We start from the raw sequence: 22,004 nt of genomic DNA, 5'->3' as shown, positions 1-22,004 counted from the left end.
GTGAGAGTCTTTTAAACTGTTAAAGTCCGCCCTCCTACCACAGAATAAGTGGCTGTGCCTTGGGCGGACCGAAACACGAGATACATAAACCAGTGGTCTCTTTTGTTTCTATCTATTGGTCCTGCGGTGAGTGAATCTTTAAGATGGTCTGATGCAATCTAGTCACGCATTGAGATTTGTTTTATAGACGAGTCGCAATTTTACAATGTTTGGTTATATTGTCTGTCTTAATTTGTCTATGCATACATATATTTTAGCAGCTGTATGTTAGTCGAAATCGAAAATGGCCTCTTATAACGTTAACTGGACGGTGGAAGAATATTTTAAAATGCACCATTCTGATTATTATACATTAAAATCTGAATGTGGTTGCGTGCATTTTTGTTAATGTATGTAAATCTTTTATGAACCGTTTTGCAGCGAGTTGACTGGACGAGGTTCATGGCTGCTAGGTCTGCCCAGTAGCCTTGTGTGATTTTAAGCGTCGGCCATTTTGTGAAGCATGCTTTTAAAAACTAACGGTAAATGACTACAAATTCCAACAAATGGAGTTGGAGTATATTTTAAATTCCTGACTTGATTCATTGTAATTCGTGGTGTTCGCATGCAATTGAAACGCACGTAAAGCTGTTACCATCGATTAGCTAACGTTAGCATGCTCGTATGCTTAGATAAAGATGATGGTACGGGACCTTGTCTACCTTTTACTCACTATTTCCAACTCGCTTTGGATGTGTAATACAAATGCACAGACAGTTCTGAGTTTGGTGTCTGCAATTATTCAGGTCAAAACACTGGACTGATTGTAACAATGCGCAAATATCTTTTCCCCTCTCTCTTCTAGTTGCTTTGGCGAAAAACATGGCGGAGGCAGACCGACCAGGGAAACTCTTTATCGGTGGCCTCAACACTGAAACGACCGAGAAGGTCCTTGAAGCATATTTCAGCAAATTCGGCAGAATAGCAGAAGGTATTGTAATTTATTAAGCGTGCTGCAAGATTCAAACTACATGTGTATGAGAGATCTGATTTGGGCACGTGTGCTAAAACGTGCAGTAGGCTAAGCTATGGGAGTCATTCGTTGGTTTGCTAATGTTTGTGCATAGAATATAAGCCATTTGGTGTGACTTTCATGCTTTTTTTAGTTCTTTTGATGAAGGATCGAGAAACGAACAAATCCAGAGGTTTCGCTTTTGTAACCTATGAGAATCCTGGCGATGCTAAAGATGCTGCGAGGGAAATGAATGGCAAGGTATGTACTGCTACTAACTCTACATTTGTAAGCTGTGATGATGGCTTATGGCAATGATCTGTTTGAACTGATTGTCCTCTAAGAAGTTCTGAGCTTACATAAAAATATGCACAATTGCTTCTGTTATTTTTTTCTAAGTGCCAAATTTTTCTAAAAACCCACATTCCCTGTGTGTTTCAAGCCCCTTGATGGAAAGCCTATTAAAGTGGAACAGGCCACAAAGCCCCAGTTTGAGTCTTCAGGACGTCGTGGTCCACCACCAGTTAGTCCAAGAAGTCGAGGTCCTTCCAGAGGCCCACGTGGGTCCAGAGGAGCACCAAGTGGAATGCGAGGACCACCTAGCAGAGGTTATTATTCACCCACATCTTGCTTTCCTTATGAAAGTGAATTTTTCACCATGCTATGATGACACTATTTTGATGATCTTTTTGAACTGATTGTCCTCTAAGAAGTTCTGAGCTTGTAAAGTATACGCTTACTTGTATCTGCTAAATCTTTACCAAGATAACGTAGGGATTGTAGAACCCTTTTTTAAAGGTATGTCATCCAGAGGTCCACCCCCACAGAAGAGAGGACCCCCTGTACGAAATGGAGGGCCCCCACCTAAGAGATCTGCACCCTCGGGGCCAATGGGCAGACGTGACTTTGGTAACAAACTGTTGTGGGCTGTTTTCATTTTCTTTTCATCGATTGAGCCATTAAACACTTTTTTTTTTTTCTCAAATATTTTACAGCACCAATGTCAAGGGACAGGGACCCATATGGTCCCCCTCCCCGCAGGGATTCACTGATGTCGAGAAGGGATGATGGTCCTTCACTACGTGATGATCATTACAGTACTAAGGACAGGTAAGGTGACACAAAGAAAAGTAAAAGTATGAGTAATCCAGTGTTTGTTCTGTATTGAACATTAAAACTCACAAGCTGTTTTCCTATTTAGTTATTCCAGCCGCGACTACATGAGCTCACGTGACTCTAGAGACTACGGCCCTCCTCCACGAGACTACCCATATCGCGAGTATCCAACCCATTCCAGTTCCAGAGATGAATATGGGTCAGCATCCAGAGGCTACAGGTATCTTACTTCCTCAAACGTTACAGAGGTCTCCAGTTCTGAGAATGGACGTATATAAAGAGTAGGAAAAATCCAGATTCGAAAACGTAACATTTCTTTGTATCTTAGCGATCGTGATGGCTATGGTGGTGGACGAGAGCCCAGAGGTTATATGGAGCGACCCAGTACAGGCTCCTATAGAGAACCCTACGATGGTTACGGTAAGATGAAACTTTCAGTGAGGTAAAGATGTGGTAGGGGCTGCACTTAAGCTGTCTCTAATGCACATAACAAGGGCTGTCTCGTGTATATAGCCAAAAAGTGGAAACCTCAAATGTGGCGTCCTGAGTGTACCAAACAAATCGCACCAACAAGGAATCTCTCACAAGCTGCATTTTGATCCCTAAAGCCTTGAGTCGTTCTGGTAGCTCTGTCTGAACAACCAAAGACAGACCGAGTATCCAATCTACCATCTAACATCTGGAAATCGGTACCAAAGGAAAATGCATTTACTCCACAATGGCACGCTAAAAGGCTCTGATTGCGCAATTATCAACAGTGTAGTTGTTGTCTCTTAAGTACCACCTGGAACTTCAAATTAATTGTTCCTGGTTTGGATAGTTTACAACCTTGAGCTAACAATTTTGGGGAAATGGGCAATTGACAACGCAGTATCATGCACAAATGTTTAAGTAAATTTTGCCAATTACATGACCCATTGACCCTGCAGGTAACTCGCGCAGCGCCCCACCCTCAAGGGGTCCGCCTCCATCCTACAGTGGAAGTGGCGGAAGCAGTCGTTATGACGACTATGGCAGCAGTTCCCGGGATGGATATGGCAGTCGTGATGGTTATCCCAGCAGTCGGAGTGACCCATACTCTAGTCGTGGTGACCGACCGGGTAGGCAGGAGCGGGGACCACTCCCTCCTCTCGAGAGAGGCTATCCTCCTCGAGAATACAGCAGCTCAAGCCGCGGGGCACCTCGGGGTGGCGGTCGCGGAGGCGGCCGGGCAGATAGAGGAATGGCCCGGAGCCGATACTAAGATGAACTTAAATGGAGAAATACCAAACTCTCGTTGAGATGTTCAAAAGACTCCTAAAAAAACAACCTTTTAAACTCTGGATTTCAAGCTTTAGTTTCAAGCTTTACCTGGACTTGTGAATTTTTTTTTTCCCCGTACTTTTAAAATGCAAAGTTTATTTTCCCATTGCCCATCTACCATTTAATGGTACCATTTGCAAATTTAAGTGAGTGTTCTTTTTTTTTATTTGTATTGTAGTGTTTGTAACTGCTATGCCCTGAAATATGGCTTTCATTTAACAATAAAGTGTTTTTATCAAAGATTGAGCAACGCTGCTGTTCAAGGAAGTGAGAAAGTATGAAACCCATTCAAATTTGATATCAATTCACTCAGTTGTCCTTGGTGAGCACCCCCAAATGGCATTTAATGATCAAATTTAGTTTCTGATGCAAAATTCATGTAGACATGATTGTTCAGATTGTTGAAGTCAGGACAATGTCACTTTTTTCCCAAACTCTCTATGGGTGTAGTTTTCCTCAGTGCAAATGGATCCTTCATCGCAAAGCCTAAACATTGACTGCTTGCATCGACCAATCCAAAGACAACCAAAACGCAAGAAACTATTCAGCACCACAGATTAAACCTGTCGACAGCTGGTAAGCAAAGCAAACCCTTTTGTTCTGGTATAAGTGGCGTCTCGGTGTAATTTGAAGCCTTAAGGTTAGTGTAATTTTAGTCAAACGCCGTCTTTGTTAACCTGGCTTTACAAATGCAGTTCGGTTGACTTGAATGTTTTAAAATTTCCAACATGATTAACCAAACGTCACCTGTCTACAAAGGAGTCTATGAGCCACTGGATCATTGAGTTTAGGAGCACTTAGTCTAAAAAACTTCAGATTTCAACTGTTGCAAAGGAGAAAATGTCTGGATTTTACCCCTTCGTCACATTTTAAATGCAAAAAAATGCCCCTTTTCTTTTAAAGGATATTAAGATGAATCTCTTCAAAGGATCTATATCTGCAGCAAAATGTAAAGCAAATCCCCGCAAAACTTCTCAACCTCACAATGGGACCATTTTAAAATTGTAGTAAATTTCACTTAGTGTTAAAAAAGCCAGAGATGCTCTCAAAGCATGCAAATCCTAAAAAGGAGACCACATGGAGAAAAGCCGTGCCTTTTCAACAGCCTGGAAAACCGTTCAGATTGTATTGAGTTCTTTTTGTAATACACGACTTTTAAATATGTCCCCCAAAGTCTGCTTTAACAATTTGCTAACTGTAACTGTCTTGTTGCAGGATAAATGGAGGAATCAAAGCCTGATGATGATCTTCTTACTTTGCTGATCAGCACCTGTTGGTCGCAGTGAATAGGATGCTTGCATTACGAAGCAGGTATGCTGAAGTCCTAACTCCTACAAATTTGTATTGTTAAATGCATTTATATACAACTTAACACTTTTGTTCTTTTTATCCAGATTGTCCGGTTCCGTAGGCAACGACTGTTTCAAGTTCATGTGGATGGAGTCATTGGGATGCTGCAGATTTACCAATGAATATTTGACTGCCTTTGTTTTTTACCCCAATAAACTAATTTAATTGAAGTGTTTGTCTTTCTGTTTATATCTATGTATTCATATCTTCATACATCGTTTAGCATTAAAGTGCTGTATTTATCTAGTTCCTGTAGAGTGCATTATGTATTCATATTATAAAGCCCTGCGGCATTTTACAGCAAGGACAATTCCCATTGTCTTATTTAAATGAAAGAGGCTTTATGTTTGCTGTAAGGCAGACGTCCGCTTAAGCGCTTCCTTATGGGGCTGAATGGTCGTTATAACATCGCTGCAAAAGCAGAAGCGCGACGGATGTGGGGAGCATCACAAGCATAGTTGGCACACCAAGGGTGCTGTACCATCTGCAAGGCCCACGGAGCCCAAACTATGAACCCAGAGGAGCAGGCTGTTACGTGGCTAATAACGTTAGGCGTGCTGAATTCTCCTAAAAAGACTATCGCTGATCCCGAGGAGTTTTTGAAGGCATCTTTAAAAGATGGGGTTGTGCTGTGTAAGCTTGTGGAGCGGTTGCTACCTGGATCCATCGTAAAGGTAATAAACATTTAACGCACATACGTCTCCGATTAAAAGTAACTACTATTACCAAATGTTAGTTTACCTTTAATACATAAACATACGTCTGCGACATTGACGCTTCGCGTTGCTATTGTTTGGATACATGCTACGGTATAAGTATGTTGTGTTATGATATTGCGAAATGAAGTTTAGATTGTTGGCAAACATCAATATGAATGCGTTTACTTTGTTGTTTAACTATTCAAGACGCATAACTAAACCATGATAAATCTGACTTCCTGTTACATGAGGGTAAAATTGTTCCGCATTCTGAAAAGAAACATTTCTCTGCGCTAAATGTACCATAATCATATACGAATGACTAAGGATATTTGTAAACGCAATTTCCCTCTTTTTTTTATGCTAAAGCTGTTCAACATTGATGAAAACTTGCTTGTGTAGACAGCAAACTGTCAGTACGGACCACCTTTATAGCGTAAGATGTTATTCATCCAATATATTTACTTACACTTTCGCTGTTTTTGTTTTATTAAAATGGTTCAAATCCGTGGTTTAACGTTAGTTCAAATGAAAGTTTGTTGCACTCAGTAAAAACGTGTTTTGCTGGAAGCAACAACTTGTAAAAGTTATTCTGTTCTGCAAAGTGCCGTTTATTGTTCCCCTTTTATTTTTACTTAAACCTATTAGCCAATCTATGCTATACTGTTTACGATTTGAACAAGGAGATTTTAAAATGACAATTTATTGTTGCATGTATCCATATGCAGCATAAGCGGTCTGTTTTAGGGGCTTGCTAAGCGTACAACGTCACTTCCTCCTAAATATCTTCCTGGTGCCGGAGGGCCCGATGAGATCAAGCTCAGATACGGGCTAGTTTGTGGGTTGAATATAATTCGGCGCCGTGCAGGTGGATCTGCTTATGACATCAAAGTACCGCGAGAGCGACGCAAGAGCTGTTCTACACTTATCTACTCTCTTATCGTTCTCGCGGTACTTGATGTCTGTACTTGGTCAGTTTCCGCAGCTCCGCATAAAGAATGTGTATGTGTGAACGTACTAGGACGAAGCGCACGCGAAGAAATAGTTACTTGTTAACTGAACGGATGCGGTTTATAGCGTGTGATATCGGACAGCAGCGACTGGTACTCAGTGGCTAATAGGCTAGACTGACATTCTTACCCAAAAACAAGATCTTTGTGATCTTGTGTGATTATTTGCTTCGCCGTGGGGTCGCAGCGAGGTTTTCAGCAAAGTTGAGATTATTTACATCCCCGATCTCTCATTGCTTACAGTATTGCCCAGATCCCCGATGCGAAGCGGATTGCATTGCAAATATTCGGGAGTTTCTAAAAGGATGCCACTCTCTCAAGGTTGAGGTAAGATCATTTTGCGTTTGGATTTACGGTACGTTTTTGTTAACCGTGGGTTAAACCTTTAAAAAAAAGACATCATGTTAAGTGTTATTTTTGCAGCATGTTCATGAGATTTTTAGGTAGTCTTTAATGCCTGTGGCATATAACATTTAGCAGTGGTTTTTTTAAATGCATACTTTATGCATAATTTAGATTATGAAGTCTATTAAAAATAATAATAATATTTATATAGAGCTGAGTCTAAAAACATAAACATTGGCCTTTTTTAGTTTTGCAAATCTGACATGATCTTCCATGCTAGTAAGTAATATTTCTCCTTGTTTGTGATGTGCATGTCAGTGTAATTTTATGTGATTTTATTGGTGAGGATTAATAAAAAAGTGTCTTAGCAATATATTTACAAGCCTCGGCAAGATCTCTTTTTGCAGAGTTTACAGTTGCAGCTCCTTTATACAGAAACTATGATCAAAATGTGGTTACACACCGATTAACTGTGCAGATAAAAATGGCAGACATCACTTAATGTGTGCCATTTTATTTGTGTACAAGTATATGTTTAGCTTTGTAGGGGTTAAATATTTATGCAAAATATTTTATGCAACATACTGATAAAGAGAGCAAGGTAGCGAGATGCAATGCATCTGTGTACGTTAACACAAATATGAAAGTTTCAGCATATTAAAACAACAAAGAAATTAATGTTGTTACATTAAAAGTATTTTGCTGAGATCTTCACTTGAAAGTGTTTAAATGATTGCTTTTCTCCCCTATAATTTGTGGTGACATTAAATGCAGTATGGACAGGGAGGGCCGTGAGTAGCTCTCACCAGCTCCCTCTGGTCCTTATTGTTTGGAAAGCGCTCCTCAAGCTCTGTGAAAAGGCCCAATAGGCCTGTGGTTGAAGCATATCATGTGATTGGACAAAGCATCTAGTCGCATAACTTTCACTTCTGCTTTTAAAGTAGCTGGAAACAAGAAGTAACCCAACACAAGCTACAAAGCTTGATATGAGGGGTATAGAAATATACATTTTAAAAGCAAATATTTGAAATGATGCTGACATTAAAAATTCATATGCAAACTAAGTGCGCCTGACACGTTTTTTTTAATAAAACAAGCATTTTTTTTATCAGACTCTTAATGGTTTCTGCCAACAAAAGCGGTGTTTCTGAATGACCTGCCTGAGGCTGGGATTAGGCGGATTTGAAGAAAAACTATTAAATGAATGTATAATACGTGCCGAGAGCAGAGGTGACATTTATTGGCTTTTGCATCCGAGCTCCTCATATGTTTCCCAACAAATCCAAATGTTCACAAATCCACATTCCAAACAAAACTGCTTGTTCATCTGCTTACACATCATTCTGCAGTGGTCTATAATTTTACAAGAGGTATTTAAAAAAACACTGAGTGATGTGCTTCTTACAGACGTTGCTTAATCATAGTCTCATAGTGAAATAAGTGTTCGGCGAACTCAAGGACTGATGCTACTTGTTGCTGTATAAACTCTCTTATGTTTTATTTAAATGTGAAACCTTACCCTTCATGAGAAAGTAGATAGCTGTCTGCTCCCATTGAGTGACTGGGACTGTGAGACCACATGGCAAACCTGCAGCCACATCTCAGACAGTGCATAACATTATAAAGATGTTTCCCTTATAAGTGAGAACTTATGGAGCTCTTTCTCCTGTTTATGCAATGGGTGGCGAAAGTTTGTCTGATCTCTGACCTATTTCTGCTTCGTGCTGCTTTTCTCGTGTTTAATTTGGTGTCTCTTCTTCTCAGGGCTTTGAACCAGAGTGTTTATATACTGGGGAGAACTTTGGTAAAGTTTTATCGACACTGTCAGCAATAAACATCGCGACTCAAGGTAATTGACAATGTTTTAGATGTGCTTTATGGTTGTTGTTCTGGTTTCACTACTTGGGTGCTCATCAGCTTTGTCTTTTTTTGGTTGAAAAGGGTTCAGAACATTAAGTACCACCCAGTTACAATGTTCAGTCCATCAAAACACTCATATATATGCAACACACTATGTATCACTATGGGGTAGTTTTCCGGACTGGTCTTATCCTAGTTCCAGCTTAGAATGCATGTTTGAGATGCAATAATTTATAAACATCTTGCACTAACATATCTAAACATATATCAGTGGCATTGTTTTGTCTCAAGATGCACATCAGTAGTGTTTTTTGTACAGTATGTTTGCTTAATATAACTTAATATAACTAAAGCCTAGTCTTGAATTAATATAAACACTGTTTGGGAAACTGCCCCAACATGGTATAAATGTATAAGTGTTGCTTTTTAATATACAAATTTAGCTGTCCATTTACACATAAATGTTAAAATTCTGCTGTCTGACTGGTTACATTATGGATGAGATAAAAACTGAATCCAGTGTTTCTGGGCCAAACCTTACAGGTTACCCTGGTAAAATCAAGCTAAACCGATGGTTAACTTTGGAGCAAACAAATTATATAATCTTTCTGTTATGTTCGATTGGCTCATTTCTTTCTGCTTGCTTAAAGCAAAATAAAATGACGTGCAGACACTTCAGAGTGAACAGCTTGAAGACACAATATTGTTTCAAATTAAAACATGAAAAAAATTAAATTTCTATATTTTTTAGTATAGTAAATTTGTCTATGCTTTACATTTTGTTTATTTTTATGTTTGCTGTGGTAATATTTGCCATTTTCATTCCATAGCAGACAATTTCAGAACAGTCAGTCATACTTAAGACATTGTGTCAAAGACATTTCACTCATAAACCTATAAAGATTGTCTTTGTTTACAAGCTGTTAGCATTTTAGGCACGCTATAATAACGTTACTGGGGGAAATGAGCCATACATTTCCTGCTGCATGTCCCTGAAGACTGTCCTCTTTCAACCCATCAGCATCAGCAGCATTTGTTTTCTCAGTGGATACAATGATTCGATTCTAACATGGTTCAGTAAACCGCTTTTAATTCTACTCTCAGTTCAAGTTCATTTTTTAAAGCCTGCAAAATGTGGTTGTGCTAGATATCACTTATAGATATCACATGCCCATGCAGGTTTATCCGTGGTGAAATCCACAGTACGCATCTTAATTCAGTGGACGAGTACTGTAAGCATGAGATAAAAATCACATTTTTGTGAGGATAAAGATGACCACTTGTATTTACTGCGTGAACATCAAGAGTTGATTTGTATAGGGCTGCGCCTGCATCTGTGTTTTTAAACGCAGCTGCTCTCAACTACTGGAGGCGAAAGACAGTTGCTGTTTGTAGGGCCTGTCTGGGCAGCTGACTGCAGCTGCATAAGTATGCGGAATCCGTGAGGCATGTAGCTATTCTGAGTTTTTGCTTCCTTGTTATGCCTTTCCCACAGTCCATTGAGGCTTGTGCCTTTTTAGGAGAAAGTGTCTTGTAATTGTGCAAGTAATCCATCAGCCCCACAGTCTTATGCACTGACCTCTTGATTTTTCAGCTTTTGCTAATGGTATCCTCAAGGGAATAGTTTACTCTAAAGTGATTTTTTTACTCACTAAAGTTTCTTGTTTCAGACACAAAATAAGAGGTGCTTGTACCATGTGCTCTGTCTGTCAGTCTATCTATCGCCGTTTTTAGGCCCAATCCCCATTGTTTTCATTATATGAAGAAGACAACCAGATTTTTTTTTCAGAATTCAACTTGCTTGCTCTTTTCCTCTCCTGTTTGTAACAACATGACAGGAAATAATGCCAGCTTCATTTTTGCACCATTTAATAATTTCTTTATAAATCTGAAAGATCAAATGATTTACTAATCATTATGTTTTATTAATGTCTGAAAGAAGGTGTTCGTAGACATTAGTGTTTATATGTAAACTGTAAACTATTGTCCAAGTACTTCTGTGATAATTAAAATATTTTAAATGCTGTATATAATGCAGAAAAAAATAATAATGATATTGTGTTGTTAAAACGAGCTGTTTGAAACGTATCCGTCTCATTTTCCTTAAAGCCAGTGGCGGCGTTACAATAAAAACCTATGTGTACATACTCCACCAACCTGTACAAAATCATACTAAGATTGCACGGATGTACACTTGCAGACAACAATACGGAAGCAATACTGAAAAACAAAAATAGAAATCATGGTTGTTTAAAATGCTTTTCAAATGTTTCAAACTCCAGCAACAGATAAACTAAAACAAGATAATATCAAAACAAAACATAGTGTGACATCCCTTCACAAATCTTGTCATGACAACACTTAATAAACTACACACAATAAAGACTTTAAAATGATGTGATAGAGCAAATGAGTTAACCCACTAAGTTGGAAAACACAAAATAAAACTCAGGGCTAAATGCAAAAACAAGTCTTTCCGTTTGTCGTCGTGTAGTTTTTATTCCACAAGTGCCCATATAAAAAATACACGCAAATAATTAATACAATTCACTTCGACTGCGCCACAATTTCCCAGTGGAACCGAACATGTTTATTTATTCACAGAGAACAAATATTACTTCTGGAATAGTGTATGCAATGTACATAGCTCGAGTGTGGGGGAACCATGAGTCTGTTTGAATGTTAAAACAAAAAGGATTTTACTTGTGAAAATAAAGATTATAACAGCGGTCATCATGAGACCTCCTGCAGGGGGAACCCCACTATTACAGATTGTGTTCGACTTCAAGCTGCGCTGCAAGAACGACAGGCTGATGACAGCAAAGTACCGTGAGGGTGAGTCGAGAAATCATCGGAAGAGTAAGTTTGCTTTCGAACCGCTCTCGCGGCACTTTGATGTCATCCGTTTGTCGGTTCCTGTGTTATAGCATGAAGTCGAACACGGGTATAAATTATGCCTATTAGTGATGTACCAATGTTCAGATATATTCTACTAAAAATATTTAAAATTTTCTTTAATGGGCATCATTTGATTTCTGGCCACTGCCATACCCTGCCATACGCAAACGCCGCCCCAGCTTAAAACAAAGCAGTAGTAAAATAAGCATTTTAAAGAGTCTTACTAAGTTGTTCATTTTAACATAGTTTGCAAATAAAGCAAACTACTTGTATATGCAGTATACAGACAGTGTCATGATTCACAGAGAACAGGACACAAGTGCAAGGTAACGGTGAACTCAAACAGGGTTTATTGACAAAAAGCCCATGTGTGGGCAAAACATAAACAGGTAACAAGACCAGGGCCTGTATTCTTATGCGGCTTTCACATAGGATGCGGTGTGCGCTGTGAAACCCATTCATTTCAATGGCTTGCGCCGCGCGAGGGCGGTTTTTTGTTGCGCCGAGCAAAGCGTAAAATAGTTTAGCTTTTGCGCTGCGCTCTGTGACGATTACCCACGCGGCCAATAGAAACGGGGCGTCCAAACAAGCAAAATGGACGAAAGCTTATACTCGGGATTCTCAGAGCTTTATAATACAAGTTAATCGGAAGAAAAGCCGTGTCATGGAAACGCGTAGCAATTCAAGTTGGCATGTTAGGTGTGGATTAAGTCAAGCAGCTTGTTGTAGGTATGCTTAAAGTTACGTGAAATGGAGATGAGCAACATCAGTCTCTGTATTCCTCGTCGACTATTTAACGCAAATATAAACACTGTAGTAATTTATTGAAAACCCCGCCTAATTTGGTCTGGCCATCAGAGCACAAATCGCTTGGCTGCGCCGAACCCAGCGGCGAGATATGTGAAAGCCGCATAAGTCCTCTCAGAAAACTCTTAATTTAGGTTAAAAACTTTTACATAGGAGTCTTAGCTAAGAGCGATCCGGGACTGATCTGAGAGCAACTCTGAGTTAGGAAAAGACTTACTAACTTATTAACTTACTGTCATGCATTGTGTGCAACATTTTTTGTCTCCCTCTTCATGTTTTGTCCACTTTCCCGGTTGCTAAAAAAAACTCTTAAACCTTTTAAAAGTCCTTGTCCGTGCTCCTAACAATTTTGACCTTAAGACCTCTTTTAAGGGTTAAGATGCTTTCTGAATTACTTTTTTCTTTACTAGGATTTTTTCTTTACATTTATGAGTAAACGGCCACATTTCTAAGAATTTTCTTAGAATTGCGTCACTAGGAGCTACTTTTTGCATTAAGATTCTTTATGAATACGGGCCCAGATGATTAACAACTTGACTAGACTAACAAGACATGACTTGACTTGGCTATGAACACTCTCAAATACACTAAGACGTAACAGACAAACCAACACGATCCAGCACAGGACAGAACACACTGGGGCCTTAAATAGGAAAAGCTAAACAAGATAACGAGGGAAGGTCAGGTGAGGGGAGTTAACCAATAATGAATAATTAACGAGACAACAAGAGGGTCGGGACATAAACGAGACACAGCAGCACACAGACCAAACAAAGGCCATGTGCTACAACACAAAACATGGGTACTGCCACAATCCTTCCACATGACTATGAAAAACTATGAATAACTAGGACGAGACGTCAGGATCATGACAGACAGACTGCCGCGACACGCAAAAAAGCAAAGCAAAAGCACAATGAACGCACCAACGTGAGCTTCATTCGCGTTTTAAACACGTAAACCATTAAACAATTGATCGTGTGCGTGTTTGAATCGAGATTGTGATCTTTTATTTGATTTATTGTGCAGCCCTAGCTTTCTCATACCTTATTATCCACTGTTCATAAATAACATATGACTTATAACAAGTTAATACATGCTAATTATGTTTTGTAATAATTTTTTAACGGCATCTAGCGGTGAGATTGCGAATTGCAACCAACCTCAATTTCGAAATGCAAAGACAAGCTACAGTAGCTGCCACAAGACAAACATGTCAATGTCCGAGACAATGTGGGGACGAAATGTAGAGCAGTTTAAACTTGTTGAAAATATGATAAAAATTGCTCTTTTTAAGGTAATGAAACAATAAAGTAAGGTGTTTATACACCACTGATAATATAGTTTTTTATATTGTATTGCAATTCTGTCAAGAGATCCTTCTAAAAGTCCCACGTTGCGCCTTTAAAAAATATACTGAAACACAACTAAAAATCATAACACATAACACAAAATTATTGTGCATCATTTTGCTTATAAAGCAAAAATATAAGATCTCTATTCATTGCTAATTCTTACCACCACCTAATCTTACATCTTGCCCGCATTAAGACTTGGCATCAGTGATATTGATGCATAATTTTTTTGTGTGTGTGTAGATTTGTAGATGCAAAAACACGCTTGATGTGAGCTGTTTGGAAGATATCATATTAACATATTAAAGAATATAAGACTTTAGTTTGGACATTATTCTGAAGAAATAGTGTCATGACTGTCTTTTTTTGTAACACAGACTTTTGTTAGACTGTAGCACAGATTTAGTCTATAAGTGATCTTGTCTGTGAAAACCCTGCTAAAGTCATTTTTATAGTGATTTACTGTATGATGTATAATGTAAAGAACATTCTGTGAAAAATAACATTAATATCTTTAATGTTGACTAAGTAAGGTCTTGTCAAAGATTAAAATCAAAGATTAAAAATAAAACTCCTAATGAGACTTTACGCTGGATTTCACAGACAGGGTCACATATGCAATGCTTTCCTTTGATGCTGATGTCACACATTAGCAAGTATGTGGAGCGAGAGTGACTGACTGCCGTCAGAGGATATCTATTGTGACCCAGATGTAAGTGCAGTGAGCCGTGTCTATTAAGCTAAACAGAAGACGTGTATGAGTGCAGCAGAGAAGTGAATAGAGAAGTGAGCATGTGCTGTGTGTGTCACATGTAGGTGTCAATATTATTAAATATTCCTTTAAATAGAAGTGCTGAAATGTCAGTCACTCTGAATGGAAATAAGTGTGAAATATTCATATGGTGATGTTTTTCTCTAGTAGCGGAGGTCAAAAATATACAAACATGGTTGTTAGCAAAGCTATAAATTAGAAGGTTTATAATGTCCGTAATAATATAGTGTCATACTGCATGCTGTGCTTTTTGAGTGGTGCATAGCAAGTTATTTGGACACTTATGACATGTACCGTGAAATATGGTATGACATTAAATCATTTGGTATGATGGTAATTTGCCAGTCACACTGTATGAAAACCAGACACTGTAATATGTAAATTGCAACAACATTACATCATGCATTAAATGCATGCCAACCACCAATGCTCCATTTGCTTTGAAGTGTAACCGGCTGAACTATAATTTTAAAGAATCCACCCCCAGTCAAAAAGTTTATATACTTTTTACAATTTCAGATCATTGCTTACAAGCTTTCTTTACCTTTTATAACTTCTCTTTATTTTCTTCTCATATCCAGACTCCATCCCTAATAGATCATGTCCACGGCACAGTGTTTCTGCTCCTAGCCTGTCAACCTCCTCACAAGCTGTTCCCTCCTCACAGTCTAGCAGGCACCTGCGGAGGCAATCAAAAGCTGTGGTAAGAGTGATAACAGTTACTCTTGAATTTTGTCGTGTTGACAGACTATATGGGTTTACATTGCATTCATCAGTATATTAGATATTTTCTTTAAGCACTAACCTTTATGTATATATCAAAGAAACCAACCAAACCAAGTTGTTTTAGTATGTGCAACGGTGTTGCGGTGCATAAAAACCCTGGTAAGAGCAAAATAAGATAACCAGTTACCCTACATTCAGACGTAACACTTTAAGTTATTTCAGTTCCTTAATAACCATAACTTCTTAAAATATTACCACATGGGTGGAAAGACTTTTAACCTAGACGGCTCGGGTCATCACATTATTGGGGGCTCGTCCGGGATTTTATTATTACCTTAAGATTTTTATTATTGGGTGTTAGTGGTATAGGATTGTGTAAGTTGCTTGGGGTGCAGAACAAGTTTGGTGTTTATTTTTTATTTAGCAAATATTTATTTTAAGTGCTTTTCAAGATCTGTGCTCTGGGTAGCTGCATAGGTTTTTACCTGTTGCTGTTTTGTTCAGGAAATGTCGGAGAATGGTGGTGGTGGGCAGCTGGTCGTAAAGGCACGCTTCAATTTTAAACAGAACAATGAGGACGAGCTGTCTTTTAGCAAGGGTGAACTCATCAATGTGACACGCCAGGAGGAAGGTGGATGGTGGGAGGGAACCCTTAACGGCAGGACCGGCTGGTTCCCTAGCAACTATGTGCGAGAGGTCAAGACGTGTGGTGAGTGGGCAATTCAAGATATTTTCTTACATGTACGCATAGTTAAAAATGATTTACCCTTATGTGCATATATTTAGCAATAAAGAGATGTTATAGCACTATTGGTTCACTTGTTGCCAAACATGGCATGGCACCTATAGTCCTGCCTTATTGATTTTCTTACCTGTTCAGATAGATAGGAGATGTAATTGAATCTAAATGGTTGCTTAGGGGGAATAATATACAAAAAAACAGTGATGTTTTCCCTAAAGCTTCGCTTTCTTTTGGCTAGACAAACCAACATCTCCGAAGGCAATTAAAGGATTTGACGTCCCTCAGCTAACAAAAAATTATTATAACGTGGTGAGTTATTTTTTTTTATAACTGAACATTAGCCCAGGATTACTTTACAAGAAGTTTTTATCTTATAATGTTGCAATTCTGTTTATTTAACAAGGTTGTGCAAGACATTTTGGAGCACGAGAGAGAGTTTGTCAAAGAACTGCAAACGTTACTTGGCTGCTACCTGCGCCCACTACAGGCTAGCGACAAGTAAGGAAATCGCATCTGTTACCATGGTTACAGAAACACTTTGCTAGCAAAGCAAATTGACATTTAAGAAAGTGGGTCGGTCAGTGAAGACCAATGCACAAAATGATTCTTCTGTCGCTTTCTCTGCAGGCTGTCTAATACGGACTGTTCCAGCCTGAATGGGAATTTGGAAGACATACTTTCTTTCCAACAGGGCCTGTGTCTTGCCTTAGAAGAGTGCTCCAAGTAAGAGTGATATTTTAGCATGTAAAGGGATTTTTTTGGTGATTGTTGATGTTAACCCTGGGTAAAGCAATGTTTCATACTTTTTTCGAAAGTGTAAGTTTGTGAATCTGGGGGAAATAATTCAAGGTCCTGGGAAGTTTTTGAAAATATATATACATAGATGCAGGTCATTGAAAGTGCTTGAATCTATTTTATGCAAGAAGTTTTCTGGAAAAAAAACTTACTACTCCCTGTGTAGTGTAGGATAATATCATAACATTTCTAGCCTTTTAAGCAGACATGCTAAACTGTTCGCTTTAAATGCTTATATCTTCTGTTTGTGAATACCATACCATTGATTCATACCAAAATGCTTTTTTGCATTAGTTGTGTTTGACACATGAAAACGTCTTTGGTTACGTATGTAACTGTTGTTCCCCCAAAAGGGAACGAGACACTGCGTCTCCCTTGCCGTACTTCCTGCGTCCCTGTAACGCTGTCTTTGGCAATATTTCAGATAGCGATATACTTCCAGGCTCCCCAGTCACCCTGTCTTTGTCGTAAAGCCTCAACATTGGTTGAATTTGATATACACATTCAGACACACTTACCCCTGGAAGTGTCCCCAAAGTGTCACCGCATTGACGCAGCGCAAGTTCCCTCGAAAGGGAACTGTAACAATGTATCTTAAAAGGTAACACGATGTAACCTTGCTCTCACTTGAAATGTGTCCCTTGAATTTGAGGGTATTAGACCTGGAAAGTCCTTGAAAGGTCCTTGATATGAAGTTAAACTAAGGTGTGGGAACCCTGTTATTATTCCTGCTGAATATTTATGATTTACTCGCCATCGTCCCATCCCAGATAATTATGACTTTTTTCTTAAAGGTTCCATTCTTTCTGTGTTTTTGAAGCTTTGATTGCGTTTACAGTGTGCAATATAACATGTGTTCATGTTTCACGTGTAAAAAAAACGCTGTATTTTTCACACAATTTACTTATCTGTATAGTGCTGTTTTCACTGTACTAAAAACAGGCTGATGTCTTCATTGTTCTATGAAGTCCCTCCTTCAGAAATACGTAACGAGTTCTGATTGTGTAGTTTGTTTAGCGTGTTGTTGTGATTCGACAGCAGCTTAGCTTAGCAGAGCCGTTTGAGGCCACTGACGTATTCCTGTGGGCGTAGTTTAGTAGAAACTTTTATTGATGTCATTAAAGCAGGAAGTAGAGGGCTGTAGTCCAAACCAGCCGTTCGCTGTAGGCTTTGAAATGGGAATTCTGTCAAAGAAAATATATCGCCTGGCAGTGAACTTTTAAGCTTTATTATTTTACAGGTATTATTTATGCTCTAACAGCAACATTACATACTAACTAAAGTTTGAAAAATAGGATCAGAAAAAACGTGACCACTAATGTAATATTGCAGTGTTTATTATAAACAATTTATCTGTGGAAGTCTTTTTTCTATTCATGTGCCCTCATAACTTCAATCAAAATCTGAAAATGTACTTCAGCCCCCTTATAGTGGCTTTTCACAGTGGAAAACACAAGCCTATTTTCCTTGCATGCTGTTCTGTTTTACTGGGAAATATATGAAGGTAATTTAGCACCTAAAAGATTTGCATGCGCAGGATAAAATTTGTAAGAATGTACTTAACATTGCAAGCGTAAAATAAATTTGCATGTGCAAAAACAGTTTTGTAAAGGTGTAAATCAAGTTGCAAGCGTAAGAAAATAAGTTTTGCAACATACTACTGTTAATCGTAAGTGTAATTCATGTCTTGTAAAACTGAAACTTCATATTTACACTAAATAAGTATGAACTGTATGCATCTGACCTCAGTTTATCCACGCTTACACTTTTGGCACGGTTTTTGCGCTGAAATACTGCCAAAAGCATTGCAAGTCTGCAAACAGTGGTGTGCAATGAAAAACACACGTTCATGAACGGCAAATATGAATTAATCACGCAGAATCTATCTCTGTGTGTAAAATAAACCAGTTGTAAATGACTTGTTGCATACGGAGGAAAACTATTTCCTGAAATAACCCGACATCTACTGGTCCCTCTGCGCTTGCAGTTTTGTCACGATTCTCTCACTGAGAGAAGACGGGGCTATGAAATGAGGCACCTTTTTTCTCTATTCTGATTGGTTCAATATAATGCCAGTTTTCTTCTCAACCCTTGCTTAGTCTTGCTTACTAGGAGACTGCTGCTAGTTTTTACTAAGAACTTTCGTTTATACATTACAGTAAAACTGCTCACATTAATATGGCTTCATTCATAACCGTAGCGATTTTGTTACTTCTGTTGTTGTTTGATTTTTCTGTGATAGTATCTTACAGTAACTTGTTTAGGAAATACTTAGTTAACTAGAATATAGTTTGAATTTGCAATTATATGCTACACTGTTCTACTAAAAATAATGAATACATCCACGTACTCCATCCTAGACCATAATAATATGGCATGGAATGGAGTAGCCTACTATTTATAACATTACTAAGAAATGACTCAATGTAGCACCAAATACTCCATTCTCGTCTATATACTTAATACATAAACCTTTAAGCTGGCTGACATGTGTTGATTTAGAATTTAAAGCAGGTGTTTTGTAATATATAATATATAATAATGTAATATATTTAAATATAAGAATATGTATAAAATATATAAAAGTGAATTTTAGTTATGTAGCGTTTATAACAATTGTTCATCATACCAAAGCAGCTTCAAATAAAATAGAAAAAAAAAGGGAAAGAACAACAGATTCTGCGCGATTAATTCATATTTGCCGTTCATGAAAGTGTGTTTTTCATTGCACACCACTGTTTGCAGACTTGCAATGCTTTTGGCAGTATTTCAGCGCAAAAACCGTGCCAAAAGTGTAAGCGCGGAAAAACTGAGGTCAGATGCATACAGTTCATACTTATTTAGTGTAAATATGAAGTTTCAGTTTTACAAGACATGAATTACACTTAGGATTAACAGTACAAAGATGCAAAACTTGTTTTCTTACGCTTGCAACTTGATTTACACCTTCACAAAATTGGTTTTGCGCAGGCAAATTTATTTTATGCTTGCAATGGCACGTACACTCTCACAAATATAATCCTGCGCATGCAAATCTTTTTGACGTTATTTTACCCTCATAGAAATACATCACAGCACGGAAGTAAATTGCGACCTCCGGTTCACGGGGACTTTAAAGGCGATTTTCTCAATATTTAGATATTTTGTACCCTCAGATTCAATGTTTTCAAATATTGTCCTATAGTAACAAACCATACATCAATGGACAGCTTTCAGATGATTTTAAATCTCCATTAAAAATAAATGACCCTTATACTGGTTCTGTGCTCCATGTATGAATTTCTTAAGCTGAATACAGACAAATCATTTTATATAAACATGCTGTCATCTTACAAATAAAATTAATAAACAATTAATGCGGTGAGCTTATTTAGTACATTTATTGAAATACAGATTATTGCGATTAGTTTGAATATGGCAGCATGTCAGTAACATCAAATCTCATTGGTTCTTGTGTGTTTTGTAAGCTAAATGACCTCAGAATACTAACTGAAATTAGTATACAATTCCACCAGATCCAGGGGGGCAGGGTTTCATATTTTATTGAAGCTTCCCTGGGCGCCGCCATTGCTTAGCGAACACCCACCTGCTGTTAGCATCCCATTGACTCCCATTCATTTTTGCTTCACTTTGACAGTGAATAACTTTACATCTGATGTGTTTAAAGACTCCAATTGTCCTTTAATTATTTCTAAAGAAACACGAAAATGTATAAAAAGCTCCATTACCTTGTATCTTACGTTATGTCCCAGTAGAAGCAGTTTTTGTAAAAATATGCTAACGATTGCGTCATAACCTGCGACTCTCTGTCGCACAGTAGAGAAATTACCGTATGGACAGGAGGAGAAGCTCGGAGGCAATCTTTTACTGTCTATGAGGCAATCGGGTGGAAATGGAGGCATAAAATCAAGGGAGATTATTAATCAGAATACTTACCCAAATGTGTTCCTGTTCACGCTCGCCGTCTCTGCAAGATTCGGCGGGTGATTCAAATTTCTCCTGGCACGGCTATTAGAAGACTTACAATTGTTAGACAGGTTGCTCACGTGATATCTACGTCATCAAGCTCAGTTTGAGTCTGCGCAGTACGCTCGACACCCAGGAAGTGGGTGCTTCTAATTGACTTCACTTGTCTCCGTTGAATTCAATGGGGTCGCTGTGTCCATTTTTTTTTACTGTCTATGACCAGATCAAGAGACCACCCACCCCCCCTACGAATTAGAGTAACGATTTCACAGTGATCTCACAGAAACTGACCTGGTCAACATCTTTCAGCTATGAGATCATTCAACATGGTTGAAGCTTGCTCATTCTTATTGGCTGTTGTAGGTATCAGAGGCAGCCCGATCAAGAGTTGTAAATGTCAAACTCATTTGATTGGAGAAGCTCTAACATGATCAGAAGCAGCAAAATAATCGTAACAGTGACATCATACATTTACAAAATTTTTGGACAGAAAGCCTCAAATCGTCCCATGCCCCCCAATTATGTGACTGATCACATTAATATGCAAATAAGAAGGTTGACCTAGGGGGAATACAAATTACTACCCCATGATTAATGTCTAAACCAGTATAAGCATGAACATGGATAACAAAATTACAATAAAGGTTAAGGTAAACCCATGCTTAATGTAGTGTATGAAATAAGAGTGTGTATAGGGCAGGGGTGTTCAACCCTAATCAAACACACCTGATCCGGCTAATTAAGGTCATTTTAGGCATGCTAGCTAGAGGACGTTGATGTGATTGCAAGGGTTTCCCAGCACCATCTGGTGGTGGCTTTAAGTATTTGTAATCTGTGCGTATCCATGTTTATAAAGCTAATTTAGATAATGCATAGAAGAAAGTCCTTAACAAAAACTGAGCTTCTTTGTTTTTGTATTTTGACTTTAGGATGCCAGAAGGCCAGCAGCGGATTGGAGGCTGTTACCTGAACCTGATGTGTCAGATCAGAACACTCTACTTGTCCTATTGCTGTAGTCACCCTTCTGCAGTTTGTGTGCTGACTGATCACAGGTCAGTGTCGGCACAGCCATCAACATTTGCATAAAATTTACATTGATAACAAACCAACGGCAGAAGTTTGAGAAAGGGACCCAGTGTTTGGAGGCCACTAGTGGTGCAGATTTCATTTTTTTAAGTACACTGCTGTGGTTACTAAAGTATAAAACTTAACCACCAGGTGTCAGTGTTAAGCTTTAATTCTCGTCTGGATTATAATGGCAAGTGACTAAA

At 38.5% G+C, this 22,004-nt stretch overlaps 2 protein-coding genes and 2 non-coding genes across 8 annotated transcripts in view; all 4 read left to right on the top strand.

Moving 5' to 3' along the window:
• The first annotated feature begins 40 nt into the window (after positions 1 to 40).
• On the top strand, positions 41 to 4,929 carry rbmx (RNA binding motif protein X-linked). 4 transcript variants are annotated; one of them, XM_065271872.2, is made up of 10 exons: positions 41 to 126; positions 845 to 970; positions 1,146 to 1,252; positions 1,434 to 1,599; positions 1,775 to 1,900; positions 1,987 to 2,101; positions 2,193 to 2,327; positions 2,436 to 2,527; positions 3,037 to 4,720; positions 4,804 to 4,929. In XM_065271872.2, exons 2-9 carry the CDS (start codon positions 862 to 864, stop codon positions 3,348 to 3,350), a joined length of 1,164 nt encoding a protein of 387 aa, XP_065127944.2. In that variant the 5' UTR covers positions 41 to 126; positions 845 to 861; the 3' UTR covers positions 3,351 to 4,720; positions 4,804 to 4,929. The 4 variants fall into 4 exon arrangements, with proteins under 4 accessions (XP_065127944.2, XP_073668244.1, XP_065127943.2 ...); XM_073812143.1 differs by having other exon boundaries at positions 97 to 212; positions 1,790 to 1,900; XM_065271871.2 differs by having other exon boundaries at positions 101 to 212.
• On the top strand, positions 1,284 to 1,348 carry LOC135763810 (small nucleolar RNA SNORD61). Its single transcript, XR_010539576.2, has one exon. It is a non-coding gene; the product is annotated as a small nucleolar RNA SNORD61 (small nucleolar RNA).
• LOC135763821 (small nucleolar RNA SNORD61) lies at positions 1,652 to 1,714 on the top strand. The gene has a single exon (XR_010539578.1). It is a non-coding gene; the product is annotated as a small nucleolar RNA SNORD61 (small nucleolar RNA).
• A 169-nt stretch (positions 4,930 to 5,098) lies between the features above and the next one.
• Positions 5,099 to 22,004, top strand: part of arhgef6 (Rac/Cdc42 guanine nucleotide exchange factor (GEF) 6) — a 32,441-nt gene continuing 15,535 nt past the window's right edge. The window contains exons 1-9 of one of the 2 annotated variants that reach the window (XM_065271869.2): positions 5,099 to 5,433; positions 6,711 to 6,794; positions 8,577 to 8,661; positions 15,086 to 15,207; positions 15,735 to 15,939; positions 16,211 to 16,281; positions 16,376 to 16,470; positions 16,600 to 16,695; positions 21,663 to 21,785. In XM_065271869.2, the coding sequence (XP_065127941.2) occupies positions 5,269 to 5,433; positions 6,711 to 6,794; positions 8,577 to 8,661; positions 15,086 to 15,207; positions 15,735 to 15,939; positions 16,211 to 16,281; positions 16,376 to 16,470; positions 16,600 to 16,695; positions 21,663 to 21,785 (1,046 nt within the window). In that variant the 5' untranslated portion in view covers positions 5,099 to 5,268. The remainder of the gene's footprint in view (positions 5,434 to 6,710; positions 6,795 to 8,576; positions 8,662 to 15,085; positions 15,208 to 15,734; positions 15,940 to 16,210; positions 16,282 to 16,375; positions 16,471 to 16,599; positions 16,696 to 21,662; positions 21,786 to 22,004) is intronic. The other variant, XM_065271868.2, reaches the window with a different exon arrangement.

This window comes from Paramisgurnus dabryanus, chromosome 16 (genome assembly GCF_030506205.2).
Source record: "Paramisgurnus dabryanus chromosome 16, PD_genome_1.1, whole genome shotgun sequence".
Taxonomy (NCBI): domain Eukaryota; kingdom Metazoa; phylum Chordata; class Actinopteri; order Cypriniformes; family Cobitidae; genus Paramisgurnus; species Paramisgurnus dabryanus.
The sequence above is the reverse complement of the archived record's forward strand: the minus strand, read 5'-3'. Positions and strand labels throughout refer to the sequence as shown.

What these genes read in the sequence shown, in the direction of transcription:
- rbmx (XM_065271871.2), top strand. An exon ending in TCAGCATCCAGAGGCTACAG is followed by an intron (nt 2,328 to 2,435) that starts GTATCTTACTTC and finishes TTTGTATCTTAG; the next exon opens with CGATCGTGATGGCTATGGTG. An exon ending in AGAACCCTACGATGGTTACG is followed by an intron (nt 2,528 to 3,036) that starts GTAAGATGAAAC and finishes TTGACCCTGCAG; the next exon opens with GTAACTCGCGCAGCGCCCCA.